At 56.8% G+C, this 19,628-nt stretch overlaps 1 protein-coding gene across 1 annotated transcript; it reads left to right on the top strand.

The window, feature by feature from the left end:
- The first annotated feature begins 18,221 nt into the window (after window positions 1–18,221).
- On the top strand, window positions 18,222–19,265 carry LOC100833518 (NDR1/HIN1-like protein 6). The gene has a single exon (XM_003577139.4). The coding sequence runs from the start codon at window positions 18,474–18,476 to the stop codon at window positions 19,098–19,100; it is 627 nt and encodes a 208-aa protein (XP_003577187.1). The 5' UTR covers window positions 18,222–18,473; the 3' UTR covers window positions 19,101–19,265.
- Window positions 19,266–19,628: the final 363 nt, after the last annotated feature.

Raw genomic sequence — 19,628 nt, 5'->3', positions numbered from 1 at the left:
AACCCTAGGGTTTAAATTCAAATAAAATCTTTTAAAGCATTTTGAGATTCAAATTTGAATTTAAATATGTAATTATGGCATGATGCTCATGAATGCAATGCATATGAAAGGTTTTGGAATTTTTGGGATGTTACAGACACCGGGGGCGTGCTGGCACACCCACTTTTAGGTTCGGCAGGGGCGTCGGGGATCGCTCCGGCGATCGCCGGCGTGGCCGATGGCGTGTGTAACCTGCAAAGTAATGCACCCAGAATGCATGCAAGCTAGGGACACATGCACGCACGTTTTACCTAGGTTCGGGCCACCCGGAGGTGTAAAACCCTACGTCCTGCTTGTCTTAGCTCGTATTATCACAAAACCAAGTGTTTACAGGTTGCCGGGTGAGTTCCCGGTACTCTCTCCTTTTGGCTAAGTGTTCCTTGCTATTCTCTGCTAACACTGGAGACTAACTGTGAGCCGATCGAACCGAACCGAACTCGAATGAACCAACCTCGGTGCGTTGGTGGCATGCATGAGTGCCACGGGTGGCACGGTGCATGGATTACAAGTGGCGAGCAGGGAGACAGGGCAACTCCCCCTCGGTGCGCTGGTGGCATGCATGAGTGCCAACTCCTCCGCTAGGGGTCTAAGGCCTAAGAACTAGCTCTGGACAGCCACTGTTTACCTGACTAGATGGGTAACTCCCCTCCTGTCGGCTCATTTAATGCGCCGTGCGCCTCACTCCTGGCCCTGCGAGACTGTGGCGTTGGATGCCTGACGCGCGCCCACGTGGCGCTGTTGCTCTGCTTGCCAGGCCCTGCCCTTACAACGGGAGCCTGCGCCCGGGAACCCCTCCTCCCGGCAAGTGACTTCCCAGGAGGCAGCCAGGCGGGAATATCCCCAGAAGCCCCGCTAGCCCTTGCGGGCCGGTGGCTTGCCGGGCAGCCCGTTGCCTGCCGCCCGGGAAGATGTTCTCCCGGGAACCTAGTGACGCGACCCACGCGTCGCGCAGCGGTGGTACCCCGGGTGCCACTGGTGCGACACTCGGGTACGCTCGTACGGCAACCATAGCCAACACGAGCAAAGGGTTGACGATCTAAACTTCATCGAAGAAGGCTTGCCGGTGTAAAACAGTCCGGGCTGCACGCTACCAGCAGGGACTCCGCCGTTACCATGACAGGCGGGTCCATCCCCGGGAGCTCGAGATCGGAGACCTTGTCCTGTGCCGGATACAAGGAACGAAGGCTGGGAACAAGCTGGCTCCGAAATGGGAGGGCCCCTTCCGGGTAGTGCAAGTAACTAGGCCGGGGGCTATCCGGCTGGAAACCGAAGAAGACTTGTCGGTGCAAAACAGTTCGAACCTTGAGCACTTGCGTAAGTTCTACCCATGAAGCGGCGGAGCCCGACCCACAGGTGATGCTCCGGCAGCATGCCTCTCGAACCAGTGTAGCCAGTCAACCCCCAATTGTAAACCGCTAGTTTCTATGAATAAAGATAAGAGCTTTCCTCTGAGTTTCAAGTTGTCTCGATTATTTGCATGTTTTTTCTTCTGTCTCCTGCTTTAGGTGCACAGAAGTCTCGTTCCATCCTTGGTTGTGAGCAGGGGGCTGCCGGAGCCTCGAAAACAAAAATCCGTTGCCGGATCGCTTCGGCACGGGCCCATGCTATTGCCGGGCTCCCCGCAATGCGCATGACGCAGAAGCTGCGTCCTAAAATGGAAGAGTGCTCACACCCAACTTTGGCATCGACCCTTCTGTGCTCGGGGGATGGGAGGCAGGAGGGTTACCCGTGCTCTATCTTTGTTGCGTCTTTTTTCGTGCATTTCAGAAAAAATTGCAGCATCTTGGGCTCGGTAAGAATCTGACATGCAGGACAAGGATGGAATTGCGCACACTGTGATGCTCGTGGAGCGCTCATGTGCCGTGTCATTTAGCGGGAGCCAATGGTGCATGGCGACCGCTTCGAGGTTCTTACCGCACTTCAAGGTTCTTGCTGCAGGAGGGTGTCGCCACGGGTGCCGCGGTGACTCGGCGCGCATGGTGGCAAGATTCTTCACCGCGCCTATAAAAGGGCGTGGTGGCCATGGAACAACTCAGAGCGAAGCTAAGAAGATAGCTGCGAAGACGAGGGAGGCCGCAGAGGCACGGTGGTGGTGCATGCCATCAGCGCTCAGCGCTGATGGCTGCACTGCCGCCATGCCCTTGTCGCATCCCTCCAGCGGGTGTTCCTAAGGTGGTTCCGAGGCGAGGGCTGCCACAGAGACGCTGTGGTGGAGCCGCCATCCGTGCTTGGCGCCGACGGCGGCCCCACCACAGCGTTCCTGCCGCATCCCTCCAACAAGCGTTCCAAGTGCGAGAACAGACAGCTAAGTGCATGATCCTAGCCACCTAGCTTTCTGACACTTAACATTGGCTCGTTGGTGTGGCTCGAGTCCTGCGTGTGGCTGGGGTGTTAGAAGGACGGTTGTGGGGGGAGTGCGCTCCTCATGCGGTTTGCGGGTCCGTCCCGTGGGAGCGTGCTTGGGAGTAGCTATCCCGCAAGCGGAGTGGCTTGCCGCTGCTACTTGACCCCAGGTCGGCACTGCGGGTCCGTCCCGGGTCCCTGGTCCGGTTAAGTGTGTGGCACGCGAGTCCCGGCATCACAAGGCATAACACGCGAAGGTCAGAAGATCCACCCCGCGAGTCAATTCTGGGAACAAGAAGCAAGTACCAAATAGAACCAGAAAGCGAAATTCATAGAAACAGTGAACGATTACATTGACTAATAAAACATCAATTGTTCAACGGCGCCAGGCGCGATACTTGCAGGAATCAAGAACAAAGACACAAAGACAAAACGACGACCGGCAGGGGGCTGCGGCGACTAGTTGCCGGGGTCTTCAGCTGGGGGCTCTGGCTCCGGCTCCGGCTCCAGCTTCCTCTGCATCCGGTCCACCACCTCCTGGACGAACCTGCTCACCGCCTTGCTTTGAGGACGGCCGTCCTCGCCGTCCGACCAGGCATCCAGCAACGTCTCGAAGGGGAAGTCCGGGTGGTGGAGGTGCACCTGAGGGAGGATTGTCTCAGCGATCTCCCTGGCGCATGAGGCTATCTCCCCGTCGCAGAACTTGGAGATCCACACGTCGAGCGTCCCGAGTTTCCCACCATGTCGAAGAAGAACGGGATCAGTGTCCTGATGTCCGTGCCGTCCACCTGCATGGCCAGCAGCTCGAACCGCGGTAACAGGTCGCGCACCGCCCGGGCGATCCCGAGCAGCTTCACGGTCTCCCTCCGGCGCTGCTCCACCAGCGTGGCATGGTTGCCGCATACCAGCGCCACAGCGTGCATTGCCTGGCGGAGGAGTTCTGCTTGCCGCGAGATCTCCGTGGCCTTGGCCATGTTGTCCTCGCCCATCTTGATGAGCTCGCCCTGGGCAGTGGCCAATTCGTACTTGAGTTGGGCGCTCTTTTCCTTGGCGGAGTTGAGCTCCTTCTCTCGCCGTGCCAACACCGCTGCCGTGTCCTCCGCGGCCTTGGTCTGCTCCTCCAGCTTGGTGCGCAACCCCTGGAGCTGGGAGAGGTAGCTGCTAACCAACTCGCTCTTCTCGTTGAGGCGAGCTTGGGCCGTAGCGAGCACCTCCTCGTGCTCCTTGTTGGCCTTCTCCTGCGCCGCGGCCAGCGAGTCCAGAGCTTGCTGGTGCTCGGCGTGCTCGGTCTCCAGTTGCCGATGGAGCTCCGCCTCGGAGACGACCGGCGCTGCATCCCTGGCATGCCGGGCTAGGCGCGTCTCCTCCCATAGCCGGGAGAGCTCTTGCCGTTCCCTCTCGACAGGGGCCCGAAACGGCTCGGGACCCACGCGTCGGTTAAGGGCGTAGCCCGGCAACCGACAGGCGTTGCCGGACCACGCCCGGGGGCAACTATCGCACTAGTGGCACCCAGGGTATCACCGCTGCATGACGCGTGGGCCACCTCGCTTGCTCCCCGGAAGGACCGCACCCGGGCAGCACCGCACAAGCTGCCCGGTAGGGCTTGCCGGGCTGCGAGGGTTGCCCTGGAGGGCAGCGAGAGAATTCCCGCCTAGGCGCTTCCCGGGGAGGTCACTGGCTGGGAAGGGCATTCCCGGGCGCAGGCACCCGTTACAGGAGCGGGACCAAGCGGGCAGGACAACGATGCCACGTAGCCGCTCGGCGGGCTCCCTGTGCGCAGAACTCGTCAGGGCGAGGAGTGAAGCACAAGCAAACATTAAATGCACCAACAGAAAGGGGAATCCCCGTCCAGTCAGCCTACAGTGACTGGCCCGGTGTGAATTCTAGGCACGTAGCGCCCTAGCTGCAGGGCTACTCATCATGCATGCAAGCCAGCACACCGAGGGCAAGCTGCCCTAGTTCTTTGCTCGCCACTTGTCACCCATGCACCAAGGCACCTGTGTTATCCCCTTGAGTATAAAAGGAGGACCATTGCCGCGGTCGCAGGGTTCAGTTTTTTACTAGTTTTGGCCAGAAATAGCAAGTAGCTCTTAGCAGAAAAGGAGAGAACGCCCGAGAACTCTCCTGGCAACTTGTAAACCCTTGTTCACTGGCTAATAAGAACGCTGAAGCAGGACGTAGGGTTTTACACCTCAGGGTAGCCCGAACCTGGGTAAAAACGATTGTGTGCATCCTCACGCTTGACATTGGCTTCGCCGGTGCTCGCCGGAGCGATCCCCGACGCCCTCTGCCGATCCTAAAAAGGGTGCCGCTCACCCCCGGTGTTTACGCCTCGGGCTACGACAGACAGGAAAAACGTGGGCTATAGCCCACCAAAACGCCAAAACGGTGATTTTTCTGCACCGGTCCGAAACTCCATGAAATCGTGTACCGGGGATCACGATCTTGGAAAATCGGCCCGGACCCAAAAAAAATGTGGGGTATAGCCCACAGAATCGGTCAAAACGGTGATTTTTTGCACCGACCCGAAACTACACGAAACCATGTACCGGGGTCACGACCTTGGAAAATCGGCCCGGTACCCAAAAAAAACGTGGGCTATAGCTCATGAAAACGGCCAAAACGGTGATTTATTTTGCACCGGCGCGAAACTGACGAAACCGTCGTGTAGCGGCGGTCACGTTAGTGGAAAATCGGCCCGAAAATGGCCAAAGCGGTGATTTTTCGGCACCTGACTGAAACTTCACGAAACCGTGTACTAGGGGGTCATGACGATGGAAAATCGGCCCGGGACCCAAACAACGTGGGCAAGCCCACGAAAACGATCAAAACGAAGATTTTTCTGCACCGGCCTGAAACTGCACGAAACTGTGTACCCGGGGTCACGACTTAGGAAAATTGGCCCGGGACCCAATACTGCACCTGCCCGAAACTTCACGAAATCGTGTACTAGGGGTCACGATGATGGAAAATCGGCTCGAGACTTGTACAGCTGCAATTCTGCAGGGGTCGGGTTGGTTATGGCCACCCCAGTTTCCAGCGGTGGAGTTGGCCTGCGACTTCTGCGTGCCAGCGGTTGTCGCCATGAAGACCTAGGCGATGGTGCACAGTGGCACCAGATCATGGCTGCTATGGTAGCTTTCTTGCTAAGAGCAGTCGCCAGCATTGTTAGAGATGGGGTTGTCTGCACGTAGGGAGCGATCGGCTTCACGATCACAGTAGATCGAGTCGAAGATCGATTCAAGTTTTCCTTTTGGACCCATCAGATCTAGCGGTAGAACCTTTTCGGGTGAAGGTGATGAAGGCGACTCCTCCGTCGTAGGAGCAGTTGAATTCGGATGTTATGACTGAAGACTTGCACCAACTCGTCCCATGAGGCAATCTCTTCGTCAGGTAAGCTGGTCAACCAGGTGCGCACGGGGCCCTTGAGGTGCAGCTGTAGGCACTGGAGGGTAGTTGTTCGGGATCCGCCTTGGCAGCGAATCCCAGTAAGATAAGAGTAAAATGCAACAGAGGTCCCAATTCTTTCGCAAGGTTCCAAGTTAGTCCTAATTCTTTGAATGCACGTTTGAGTCTCAATTCTTTCATAAGTGGTTCATCGCAGGTCCTATGGTGGTTTAGGTGTGTGCCTCCTGCCGACGTGGCTATTTGGCCCCACATGTGAGGCGCCAAGGGGAAAACGGACAAGAGGCTCACCGTGAATGCACTTTAGTGGTCGTACGGGACGGAGTTCGGGACGCTGGAGTTCAACGGCGGCCGTGGGCAGCCGAGACAGAGCGACAAGGCGAGGGCGGCTCGGGGCGAGCTTGGCTTGGGGAAGAGCATCAGCCACTTCAGGACTTCTTCGCAGATCCGAGGAAGGTGGGGGTGGAGTCCAAAACTCACCAAAGAAGGAGATCGAACGGCGATAGTGCACGGCTGGACTTGGGGAAGAAGGGCTCGATGGCGGCAATACCTAGCACCTCAGGTCGATTCCTTCCTCAGGAGAACCCAACGCGATGACGTGAAGCTCGAGGGCAAGGTGGTGCGGCTCGGGGAGGTCGTTGGCCGCGACTACAAGAGGCGGTGGCGCTCGGGGTACGGAGGTTGAGAGGACGAGGCAATGGCGGGGTTCGTCTTGGTCGGTGTCGCACCAGTGGCACCCGGGGTACCACCGCTGCGCGACGCGTGGCCCCCTCCCCCGGGTTCCCGGGAAGGTCTCATCCCGGGGAGCGCCAACGAGCTTCCCGGCAAGCTACCAGCCCCGAAATGGGCTCGCGGGGCCTCCCGGAATATTCCTGATTAGGCACCTCCCGGGAAGCTGCTTCCTGGGAGGCGGTTCCCGGGCGCGCTGGGCCCGGGTGCTTCCCGGGCCGACTTGCGGGGCCTGGAGGCTCCCTGACGCGTGCCCCCACCTCGGGTCGTGGGGCCCGCTGGACAGCGCCACACGGGCGCGTGGCGGGCACGGAACGCGCGATCCCACCAAGGCAAGGAGTAAGGTGCGCGGCTCAGTAAACGAGCCGACCGACGGGTAGTTACCCGTCGGGTCGAAGGAACAGTGGTTGTCCAATCCTACCCTAGGGTCTTAGGCCCCTAGCAGCGGAGGTGGCACCCATGCATGCCACCAACTCAACAGGGAGAGTCGCATGCCTCCCCGCTGGACACTTGTAGCCCATGCACCGTGGCACATGTGGCATCCCCTTGTGTATAAAAGGAGGACCCATGCCAATGGTCTGGAGGGTTTTTTTTGACAGGTTAGTCAGTTGGTCAGTTAATTGGTTCGGACGAAGCTCGCTCGATAGATGCTTAGTGGCTCCAGCAGGCAGCCAGCAGAGAGCGGTAAGGAGTGCCTAGCCACTGAGAGAAAGCCCGGGAGCTTGCCCGGCAACCTGTAAACATTTGATCCGTAATCAATATTAGCTCAGACAGGCGGGGCGTAGGGTTTTACACCTCCGGGTGGCCCGAACCTGGGTAAAAAACGTGCGTACGTCTGTTCTTGGACTAGCGCGTACCCCTAGCACTTTGCCTCGCCGGCCCAGTAGGGCCTCGTCGGCCGTGCCGGCGATCATCTGGTCTCCACCCCAGACGCCCCTACTGAACCTGAAAGGGGGACGTGGCTGCACGCCCCCGGTGTCGGAGCACCGAGCGACGACATCGGGCGCGCCAGGTAGGGGGCGCGGGAGTGGACGGCGCCGGAGATCGCCGGCAGCGGAAGTTCCCATCGGCATCGGCTTCACCCTTCTTCGTCGACGAGCCTTGTCACCATGCCCTCTAAGCGGGCTGGTGATTCACGCATAGACCCACGTGAGGCCCCAGCGGCGCACACGCGGTCGCACGACGTGCGACCCGAATCGGGAGCTCAAGAGAATCCCGAGCCCTCGAGGGTGCAGCAAACGCAGCTGCCTCCCCTGCCTCCCCGACCGTCGACCGACAATCGGCCGAGGGGACCGGCTGACCCCAGCGCTGGGGGCAGTCGGGCGAGCATGCATGGCGTCGCCTGGGCCAGCCAACGGGTGGAGACGCGACCCGAGGATGCCCCGCGGCAGCGGCACCCGGAGCACGCCGCGTCCCGAGCGACCCCTGGAGGTTCACACCCTGCACGCCCGGAGGCGTCCGGGGCCAGGGCGGGAAGCAGCCGTTCAGGAAACCGGTTGCCCCCCATGCGAACCCTGGCTGGAGCCATCGTCGCCGCGCGCGTCATGGGGCGGTACGAGCCGCAGCCGGGCACGCCGGCGCACGAGACGTGGGGCGAGGAGTTGGAGGCGCTTCTCACCCTGGCCGCCCAATAGCCGCAAGGCGAGGGCGCCCCAGTAGGCTCCGGCCACGGGCCGAGCTCAGAGCGCGAAGGCGCGCCGTCCGCCTCACGACAGGGGGAGAACCCGCCCCCTCCTCAGCGGGGCCTGGTAGACGGGAGCCCGGAGGGGTCCTTGAATTCATCGCCCACCGTCCCAGGGGGCGATGCGCGTGGCATCTTGAATGCCCGACAATAGGAGGATCTGCACCGGTGCTTGGAGCGCCGGCGCAGGCGCGAGGTGGAGCGCCGGCACCCACTGGAGCAAGAAGATGCTCCCCTGGGCCCAGAGGACGGCTGCACGGTGTTTGCACGCGAGTTGCGGCGGGTGGTGTGGCCCCGTAAGTTCCGAGCGCCTGCGCTCGGTAAGTACGACGGGACCGCTAACCCCAAAGATTTTCTCCTGACCTATACGCTGGGCATGCATGCCATCAGCGCCGACGACAAGGTCAGGGCGAACTGGTTCCCGATGGTCCTAAAGGGATCAGCGCGAACCTGGTTGCTCAACCTGCCCGCCGGATCCGTCGCCACCTAGGCAGACCTGCGCGAGCAGTTCGTGAGCGTGTTCCAGGGCGGCTATAAGCGCCCGGGAACCATGGCGGAGCTGCACACCATCGTGCAAAAACCGGGAGAGACGTTGCGGGCCTTCGTCAACCGCTTCTCCAATCTCTCCTATTATATCCCGGAGGCGGAGGCCGCCGCCATCATAAACACCTTCGCCATCAACGTCCGCGATCCCAAGATGCGTGAGAAGCTGAGCACGCATCGGATCCGGACGACGCAGGACTTGTACGCCTTGGCGCACAAGTGCGCCATGGCCGAGGAGGGGCGCCTAGCGCCCGAGCTGGCAGCCCAGGCTGCCGCGAGCCCGGGCTCGGGCTCGCAGAAGAAGGGTTCCCGTAAGCGCAGCGGGAAGCAAGTCCTCGCTGCGGCCTCGGGGGCTCCGGCCGCGAGGCCCACGAAGAAGGCCTCGCCGGGGGGAGAATCTGGCGGGAAGCAGGGCGACACGTCCCGCTGTCCTATCCACAACAACTCCACCCCACGACGCGCAGAGTTGCCTCGTCCTGCAAGGGATCAAGCAGCGGCGGGAGCAGCGCCACGAGGAGCGCCGCGCCGCCGGCGCCTGCTTCAATTGTGGCGACATCGGGCATCTCTCCCGAAATTGCCCGAACGACCCCGGGGCGGGTCCGAGGCCGGCCGGCGGGGGTGCCGGCAGGGTCGAATCCCAAGGAGGGCGCAGCCAGCCCCTCGCTGTGCAGGAATGCCCTCCTCGCGGGCGCGACAGGGTGCACGCCGAGCAGCAACGCGAGTCCGACCGTTCCGGCGGCGACGAGCCGGGCTTCCAGGAGCCTCGTGGCGTCGCCTGTATCCATGGGGGATCTTATGCTCTCCCATCCCACCCCGCGGTGAAGCGCCTCACCCGCGACGTGTGCGCGCTGTTGCCGGATGCGGAGCCGCAACAGCCGCTGAGGTGGTCGCACGTGCCGATCACCTTCAGCGCCGACGACCACCCGGTGCGACAATTGGGTTCCGGAGTAATACCCTTCGTCGTCTCGCCGATCATTAGCAATATGACGGTAACCAAGGTCCCGGTGGACAACGGAGCGGGGCTTAACCTCCTGTCCGCCAGGCTGGTGGAAAAGCTCCAGCTGCCGATGGAGCAGCTGAAGCCCACCGAACCGTTCCGGGGGGTGAACCCCGGGATCGTGCGCCCGCTGGGACACATCACACTGCCGGTCACCTTCGGGTCCCGGGAAGCATTCAGGACCGAGCACATAGTGTTCGATGTGGCGCATATCCCGTTGCCCTACAACGGGATCCTTGGCCGTCCGGCGCTGATCAAGTTTATGGCAGCTACGCATTGCGCCTACGGTGTGATGAAGATCCCGTCCGTTTACGGAGTCCTCTCCATCGGGTGCGATCTCAAAGACGCTGCTTGGTGCGTTGGCGAGGTCGTCCGGGCCGCTGCTGCAGCTGACGCCGGCGACGAAGGTGTTGTCAAGGACGACGCCCTGCCGGGTGACGCCCCGGCAACGAAGAAGGCCCGCGCCACCCCGCAAGGGCTAGCCGGAGGAGGTGCAGGCTCGAGCGCGCGTCCCGGCAAGGGGCGGGGGCTCCGGGAGGAGGCCGCCAAAGTGAAGAAGTTGCCCCTCCAAGCTGGCGACAAGGAGCGCACCGTTACCGTCGGTGCGAACCTGACCGCCGAATAGGAAGGCGCCCTCGTCACCTTCCTCCGAGAAAATGCCGACGTGTTCGCCTGGGAACCGTCGGACCTTCCCGCAGTCCCCAGGGAGGTGATTGAGCATCGGCTCGCGGTGCGCCCGGACGCGCACCCCGTCAAGCAGAAGATCCGGCGGCAGGCACAAGAGCGGAAAGATTTCATCAAGCAAGAGGTGGGCAAGCTCAGGGCTGCCGGGGCGATCAGGGAAGTTTTATACCCCACTTGGCTGGCTAACCCTGTAGTGGTGCCCAAAGCGGGGAATAAGCTCCGCATGTGCGTGGATTTTACCGATCTTAATCGTGCATGCCCCAAGGATCCCTTCCCTGTACCCCGTATCGACCAGATAGTTGATTCTACCGCTGGTTGTGACCTGTTGAGTTTTTTGGATGCTTTCTCCGGCTGCCATCAAATCAAGATGGCGGTCGAGGATAAGGAAAAGACAGCGTTTATCACCCCGGTTGGCTGCTACCGCTATACATGCATGCCTTTCGGGTTGAAGAACGCGGGCTCCACATTCCAGCGCGCCCTGCGTGAATGTTTGGGGCCCCAGCTAGGCCGCAATGCGGAGGCCTACATGGATGACATCGTCATCAAATCGAAGCGTAGGGACTCCCTGATTGATGACCTGCGGGAGACATTTGACAACCTCCGCAAGATCAAGCTCAGACTGAACCCGGATAAGTGCACCTTCGGTGTCAACTCCGGGCAGCTTCTAGGTTTCTTGGTTTCACACCGGGGGATATAGGCCAACCCGACCAAAATAGAAGCCATCGAGAAGATGGAGGCCCCCCGCAAGGTGAAAGATGTCCAGCGCCTCAACGGCTGCGTTGCCGCACTTGGACGCTTCATCTCCAGGCTGGGCGAGCGTGCCCTGCCTTTCTTCCGGGTAATGAAGAAGAAGGGTCCAGTCGACTGGACTGTCGAGGCCGAGGCGGCGCTCCAGGAACTCAAGCGATACCTGAGGTCACCGCCCATCCTCGTCGCCCCCAAGTTGGGCGAGCCGCTGCTACTCTACCTAGCGGCGACTGACCAGGTGGTCAGCTCGGTGCTGGTTGCCGAGAGGGAGGAAGACGTCCCCCGTGCGGGTTTACTTCTCACTCGTTCTGCCCCGAGTGAGGTGAACGACGGCCCTGTCGATCCTCGGGGTGGAGTCCTGCCTCGAGGTGGTCTTCGGTTGCCTAGGTCCTGATTGACGCAGGAGGCTCCTGCCTTGTTCAACCCCTCCAAGATCCACTTGTGGATGGCTGATCGCAGATCATTCTCGGGTGGTTGAATCGACTGCATGTAAGTGTTCGCCGTGAGGAGGGCGGCTTCAGGAGTTTCATGTACCATGTCGCCATGGTCGTCAACTGACATAAAGCTTCATGTCAGGTTTCGGGTCGCGTGAGTCCTCTCCACTTCGGGTCCGCCGTAGAATCGGGATCTGCGATTCGAGTCTTTGCAGGGAGAAGTGTTGCCATCCAAGTCGCTAGGCGACTCCGCACGAGTCCTTCTATGCCCGTGCTCTTCGTCTTGCTTCTTCAGCCTCTCAAGTTCTTGCTTCTTCAGCTTCTCGAGATCCTCCTTCTCTTTGACCAGGTCATGACGGGCCTTCAGGAGGGAGTTGTTGTACAGCTGCAATTCTGCAGTAGCCGGGTTGGTTATGGCAATCGCAATTTCGAGGGCTGCCTTGACTTGAGCTGTCCTAGCTAGGGTGCAGTTGGCCTGCGACGTCTGCGTGCCAGTAGTGGTCATCATGAAGACCTAGGCGATGGTGCACGGGGGCACCAGATCATTGCTGTTATGGTAGCTTTCTTGCTCAGAGCAGTCGCCAGCGTCGTTAGAGACGGGGTTCTCGTAGGGAGTGATCGGCTTCGCGATCATAGTAGATTGAGTCAAAGATCGATTCTAGTTTTCCGAGTGGACCCATCAGATCCAGCGGTAGAACCTTTTCAGGTGAAGGTGGTGAAGGCAACTCCTCCGTCGTAGGAGCAGTCGAATCCGGCAGGCAAAGGATGCTAGATCGATCGGCTCGGAGATGGAGATCCACGCCGGTGCTGAGCGCGTCGAAGACCGCACGCCTGGCCCATGGGTGGGCGATGAAGTGGAAGGAGCTGAACGTCATCGACTCCGCCTGAGTCGACGACTTATCGATTGAAGATGATGGAACCGCCGGGACCGTAACTCCAACGCACGCGTTTCCCACAGACGGCGCCAATGATGAAGGGTTAACTTCGACAATGTCCATATCGATGGACTTATATCTACGAAAGCTACGTGTGTGTGTGTGTGTTGGCAAACCCGTCGGCTTACAAGCAAGGGGAGTCGAAGATTTACCCAGGTTTATGCCCTCGGAAGGTAATACCCCTTCGTCCTGCTTGTCTGGTCTGTATTGATCAGTCGATTACAAAGCTGCCGTCGAGGCGTAAGATCAGATTAGATACAGCGACTGCATCTAGGCGGCTTCTATGCGAAATTGGTTGATCTTGGCTCCCCCTCCTAGTCCCTTTATATATGCAGGAGACCAGGTCTCGGGTAAAGTCCAAGTCAATTACACATTTGAGATATACTATGTTTAAGCTTTTTTGTCTTGAGCCACAAGATTGGGCATATGGACTCCTGTAGTCATAGTAGGGTTCCTCATGGGCCCCCAGCTGGGCCATGATGGGTATACTCGAATCGAGTACGAGGTTAGTCATAACCACGTCATTAGCCCCCAAGTGCCTAGTGGAGTCGTAGACTCGAGTAGCGACTTTCTGGAGTCGAAAGCCTTGAGCATCTACCAAGCAGTTGCAGCTAATAATGTTGCATGTAGAAATCCAACGACTCGGAAGTGCGTCGAGTCGAGGCATTGTAGTTCAAATGAGAGAAGTGTTTGGCCCGAAAGGCTGTTCGAGTCAAGTTACAATGAGAAACAGTTGAGAGACAGTAATGTCGTTGATTCAGCACGTCAAATCATTGTCATGCTAATTGTAGCAAATGCAGCCAGGGGAACACGTACGCGAGACCAACGCGGAAAGAGCACGATGTCGCCCCCGGGCACTCGAAAGAATGGGCAAACCAAGAATCGGAGGGCCTCTTCAGCCAAGGAAGCTGACAACGGGCCACCGAAAAAACCCTGCACTATTGAGAAAACGTAAATTACATCATCAGTTGTTGATGTGGCGTGTTGTGAAGGCGAGAACCCGTCCCGGGGACGCAACCGTCCGGGTACCGCACACGATGTCAACCCAGGGACTGGACGCGCGCCCCCTCCCTTCACCTGGCGCGTGTTCATTCCCGGAAGTCGGCGAGTGGCGACTCCTGGCAACACGCGCGTGACCGCCTCGGGTACTGGACACCCGCCCACAACGTCGAGCAGTCTCTCGGCCACCCTACCTGCGGTACACATGCCACTCCGCATAACGGCCGCCCGCAGCTAAAACAAAACCACGGGCATAGGAACCGCCGCCACCCCCGATCCCCGACCCGCACAGCCACCGCATGGACGGACGCATCGACCGCCAACAAACGCAGAACGACAGCAAGGAGAAGCAAAACACAACACCATCACGGACCGCGAGTCGAGCAACAACAGCGAACACCCCCGTGAGAACGAACGTCACAGCCCCGAACACAGCACCTGCACGTACTGAAAAGAAACAAATCAACAACAGAACAACAAAACGCAAGAACGCACGATAGCCACCAGAGCGGCCAGCCACATGAACAGGCACCGTAAGCACGAAAGCATAGCCCGCCAACAACGCAAAACAAGAAGAACACGGGACTCAAGCCGAGCAACAACAGAACGCTAAAACGCACGACCGCCACCGGAACAGCCACCACAAGAACGAACGCATCGACCGCCAACAAACGCAGAACAACAGCAAGCAGAACCAAAACAGAACGAACCAACGACGATGCGGCAGTAACAGCAGACACGGTAGAAGCAGGAGGCACGGCAACCCAGCAGAACCGCTAGAAGCCCACACATAGCGACCGTAGTAACCTGTTTACTAAACACCAAACAACACAATCCTCATATCACCCCCTCAACACCCTGTGAAGAAGCAATCCAAAGGACACTCACACTCAAGTAGTTTAAGCATATCCATGATTAAGGCTAATTACTACTCAAGTCTTAAGAGATTAAGTTAATTAACTGGTATGAGTTCTCTATGATCAAGTAATGACCAACCAAGTCGTCCATAACCGCGGACATGGCTTTCCGAAAGATTTATCCCTGCAGGGTGTGCCAATTTACCCGTACACGTTCGTCCAACCCTTGATGCCACTAGCATGGAACACACGCAAAAGCATGTGCCGGCAGGATTGAGCAACACGACGTTTCCAAGCCCTACAACTAATCCAGGGGACCACCCAACTGAGTCTAATCCGAAACGAGAGCTCGGCCGAAGCGTCGTACGGACTCAAGAGTTGCGTGGACAGCTGGTAGTGGTTCAGTGTCCGCAGAATGACCCCTCCAGACTAGTGCCGTAGTCTTATATGTATGCAAGTAACAACAAGTCTCCAAACACAACATCGGTGTATATGCGATATGCCAAAAGGAATGCCCGAACTATGTGGCCCCTGGAAGAGCTATGAAACGAGTACTAAGCCGAGGGGGAACCCATATATTCTCCCACGAGCGGTTAGCGCGAAGTTTCTTGGGTCGGCGAAAACGAGAACTCGGTCCTTAGGTCGGCGCCAATGGAACAAAACACCAATGCGTTAGCACGGCCTCCCATCGTTGCCTTGTGCAGGTAATAATAGGTCACAGTTTAATAATTGCAATTAAATACAGAAAAGTAGCATGTGGATGTAGCAGTTGTATAACCCCAAGTAAGGACACTAGACGAGCAATCTAAGCAAGACTTCTAATGACCAACTAGGGCAAAATAACATGTGACATGGTAATAGGACAAGGAACAAGACAACATGCATTTGAGTAGAGCTGACTAAAGCTATGCAATCCTAAAGGCATCGTGACAAGAACTAAGAACGTAACTTAATGCAAGAATGAGAGAGAGGCGTTGGCATAAACAACATGTTCAAGGAATGGCTGCTTGCCTGGATCCTCGGTCGCTGGGCACCGAGAGAGGGGATCCGAAGAAGTGTAGGAGCCCAGATCGTCGACGGAGTAAGACGGAGTCGCTATCGTAAAGATCCAAATCATACAATATGTGAGTAAGTAACACTTCATAGGTGCAATGCACAATACAACATGAGATGGCATGTGACAACATGATGCGACCATATGCAAGTGAAAAGGTTCTATTTAGTAACAAAGTTAACCATTAGGTGATTAGATCATGGTAAACAGCAGCTTTAAAATACACAAATGGCCTAACCAAGTATGCTACTGTGTTCTACTAGTTACAGGGATCAACTTTGATGTTTACAATATCCACAGAAGAGTTACCAATTTCAAGCTAGAGACTAAACAAGTTCATACGTTTGAATTTCAAATCTGGATCAGATTTGAAATTTGAAACCTCAAAATGTAATTCTAATTGCACAGTTAAATTCCTTGCATTTTTCTGATTCCAAAACATATATGGATTGCCCAAATTGGATATAGCATGCATCTCCTAGGATTTAAACAAGATTAACTTTATTTATGCAATTAAACAAAACCAAAAAGAAAATCACTCGGAACCGGCGCATGGACTCGGTCCATCGGGCGCATCGGTGCACCAGGCGACTGACAGGTGGGTCCAATGGGCCCACTTGTCAGTGGTCGGTTTGAAGCACAAAAATTTGGGGTTTCTACCCCTGCGGCCGCGGGGATTCGAACGCAGGTCGCGCTGACCGAGCGAACGGACGAGGGAGCTAGCCAGGCGGGCGGTGGTACAGATCTTACTAGCTACAGGGTGCAAACCAATTTGAACAAAGACAAGACGGCTGCTTGGGGCACGCGGGGCGCGTCGCCGGCGACCAAGCTAGCGGCGGAAGGGCTCCCTAACACTGAAAAACGGAAGCGGCGTGCGGAGATGATCTAGGTGACACGACGGTCACCACACAACACCTAGCGAGGAGGCGGCGCGGCGGAGCTCAGAAGCTCGCCGGCGGCACAGCGGGGCGCGCGCTTGCGGCTACGACGAAAGGATGCACCAAATCGAGCGCGGAAAGAAGAGGGAGGCAGAGGAGCTCACCCCGGTGACGTGTGAGGAAGCTGGCGAGGACTCGTGGACGGGCTCGCCGGAATTTGGCCAGAGACGAGCGGCGGCCGGAGTTGGGGAAGACGACCTAGGCGTCGGTGTAGACGTCCGCACTCCAATTCCTTGCACCCACGCGTAGAGGAAGGAGAGGCGCGCTTGACGACGCGGTTGGCTTGCCGCCGTTTGGCCGAAGACGGCGGCGCGACGCGGTTGCGTCCACGGCCGAAGGAGCGGGCGACGGCGCTACGCAGAAGGGAAGGGGGAAAACCCTAACTAGGGTTTCCTAGAGGCGGCGCGGCCAGGAGGAGGTGCGGTGCGGCTTATGTAGGCGAGGGGGAAGGCGTGGCTGTCGCTGTCGAAGAGGACGTGGCCGGGGGGCTCACCTGTCGGGACGGAGAAAAAGCAGAGGAAGAAGAAGGCTTGTGAGAGAACGCGCATTTTGGAGTTTACGCTTTCGTCGCGGGAAAACAGGAAGCGGGGCGGTGCGCTGGCGGTTGGGCCGAGCTGGGCCGCGCGACGCGCGCGGGACGCTGGGCCGAGGCCTCCGCTGCTGGGCTGCCTGCTCGCGCGCGCGGGAGGAAGGCGGGCCGAGGCGGCTGGGCCGGCTCGGGCCAAGTGAGCAGGTAAGGTTTTCTTCTCCCTTTTCTTTTTCTGTTTTTGCGAATAGTTTTTGGATTCAAATTTCAAACACCTTTTGAATAGCTGAGAAGTAGGAGAGATCAAATATGTTACTAGTATTTGTAAAATATTCAAATGAGTTAAAGGTTTGAAACATACCCATTTGACTCTCATTTGAAAAAATAGAGGGAAAAGAATTCAAACTCAAAGGAGGGTGATTCATATTTGAATCTTCTAGCAAATTCAAGCAATAGGAATTCAAACCACAAGTTGAGATGCAAATTTAAAACTCATGTGACACAAATAAGTAGACATGGCATGGCATGGATACAAATGTAACATGTTATGCAACAAAATAAATTACAAACAGGTCCAAACAAGGGCTTAAATGTAAAAGTTGCTCTCGGCTGTTACAATAAATCCTTCCCCTTTCGGATTGAGAGTTACAAAGTTGGCAAATAAAAGCCAGTGTTAGGCACTGTGGGTGATGTTTTCACCCGATATGCTGCCTCTCCGACCGTTCAGTCTACTTAGAAACCTAAATCTTGTTCGTCCGATCATTGCAACATTAAACTTCCGTGTGCAACAATTTTTTGCATGGCAGTGGCATTGTTGCAACATTAATTAGTCTCTCAAAAAACATATATACCAAAATATTGATGTCCATGTAGAAAAAAAAATGTGTATGCAACAATAAATCCTCATTTGTTGTAGCAAACACACATAAAAAAAAGGTCGCAAAGCATAAAAACCAGCATTTGCAACATTTAGACATAATGTGTGCAGTAAGCTAGCAAAAAAAATAAACACATTTGCAGCACAATACAATCTCTGGCGACGCACTCGGGATCGTTGCAGGCTTGCGTATGTGCAGTAAATACTGCGCGTGCTTGCACCGAGTTTTTATGCCCAGTAAATACTACGTGGCCACGTGGCACGCGTCCGAGATCTGAGTCGTTTTGTGGAGCACGTGGTACGCGGGAGAGAGGGAGAGGGAGAGGGGTCAAAATTATGGTGTGACTGATGGAAGACTAGGTAGATTTGGGAGACCTAAAAACTGCTCCTGTGCGAGTGTGCGTGCGACCAATCTTAACTCGGACATAATTAGCAAACCAATGCCTGGTGTTTTGTGGTCATGGTCTGTCCGCTCCATATTAATTCCCGCCATTTCCTCGCGACCTCTGTTTGCAAAACCGAAGGAAGGCACATATATGCAAACGGCCTCGTCCCATTTTACGCACGGCCTTTGTCGACGTACGCCGGCCTCTCGCTGGATCGATCGGAGCTCTCGCGGCGGCCGGCCGGATCGATCCCTAGCTGCTACGTAGGGGTAGCTAATTAAGTAATAATCAAAGCCGAAATGGGGAAGCGCAGCGTGCCCCGGTACCCGGAGGAAGAGGACTCCGGCGGCTGCTGCGGCTGCCTGTGCTGGTGCTGCTGCTTCCTCTTCTTCATCATCGCTGCGCTGGCCGGCACGGGGGCCTACCTATTCTACGCCTACAAGCCCAAGCCGCCGTCCTACTCCGTGAACAACATGGCCGTCTCGCAGTTCGAGTTCAGCTCCTCCGACCTCACGCTCTACACCAAGCTCGTGGCCTCCGTCCGCGCCGAGAACCCCAACGACATGATCGGCATCAAGTACGCCGAAGGCTCGCGCACCGTGGTGTCCTACCGCGGCACGCCACTGTGCTCGGGCCACCTCCCGACCTTCTTCCAGGGACACAAGAACGTCACCGTCATGGAGATCGCCATGGAGGGCCGCCACGGCTTCGGCTCAGGTCTGCAGGGCGCGCTGGAGGAGAGCGAGAAGTCCGGCAACGTGCCGCTAGACATCTTCGTCAGCGTGCCCGTCGAGCTGCAACTCGGGACCTTCAACCTCCGGCAGATCAAGGTCAACGTGCACTGCGCCCTCGTCGTCGACAGCCTCTCGCCCAAGAAGAAGCCTACCATCAAGTCGGCCACTTACCAGGGCAACGTAGAGTTCTGATGATTAACAACTCTGATCAATTAACTGTTTGCTCTTTCGGATCGATATTAACCAATTGATTGTTCACGTACTGGATCGAGCTACGAATACATATATATACACTTACTGCATTAATTCTTGTCTGTAATTACTGGAGTACTATATTCTCTAGTCAATTGGGTTCCATGCAACTTAGTATTCCTAAATATAACATCGACGTTTTACTTTTTGTCATAACTCAAACCTTTTAAATTTTAACTAAGTTTATAGAAAAATCTACCAACATATACAACTCTAAATTAGTTTTATTATCTTTCTATAAACTTGGTCCGACTAATATACTAAGAATTTACAACACCAAATTAATAAGTTTCTTTGTAAAGGTGGCATGATGGTCATGAATGTAATGCATGATGCAAAGTTTTAAAATTTTGGGATGTTACACACGTGTTAGTTGTCTCGTCCGGCCCGACCTGTTAGGCCACGCCTTGGCCCGCATGTAAGTTAACTAGACCTGTTATGACTGGCCCCATTTAGCTACATATTCGG

Source organism: Brachypodium distachyon, chromosome 4 (assembly GCF_000005505.3).
Source record: "Brachypodium distachyon strain Bd21 chromosome 4, Brachypodium_distachyon_v3.0, whole genome shotgun sequence".
In the NCBI taxonomy this organism is placed as follows: Eukaryota; Viridiplantae; Streptophyta; class Magnoliopsida; order Poales; family Poaceae; genus Brachypodium; species Brachypodium distachyon.
Note: the sequence above shows the minus strand (reverse complement) of the source record. Positions and strands in the feature narration are given on the sequence as shown.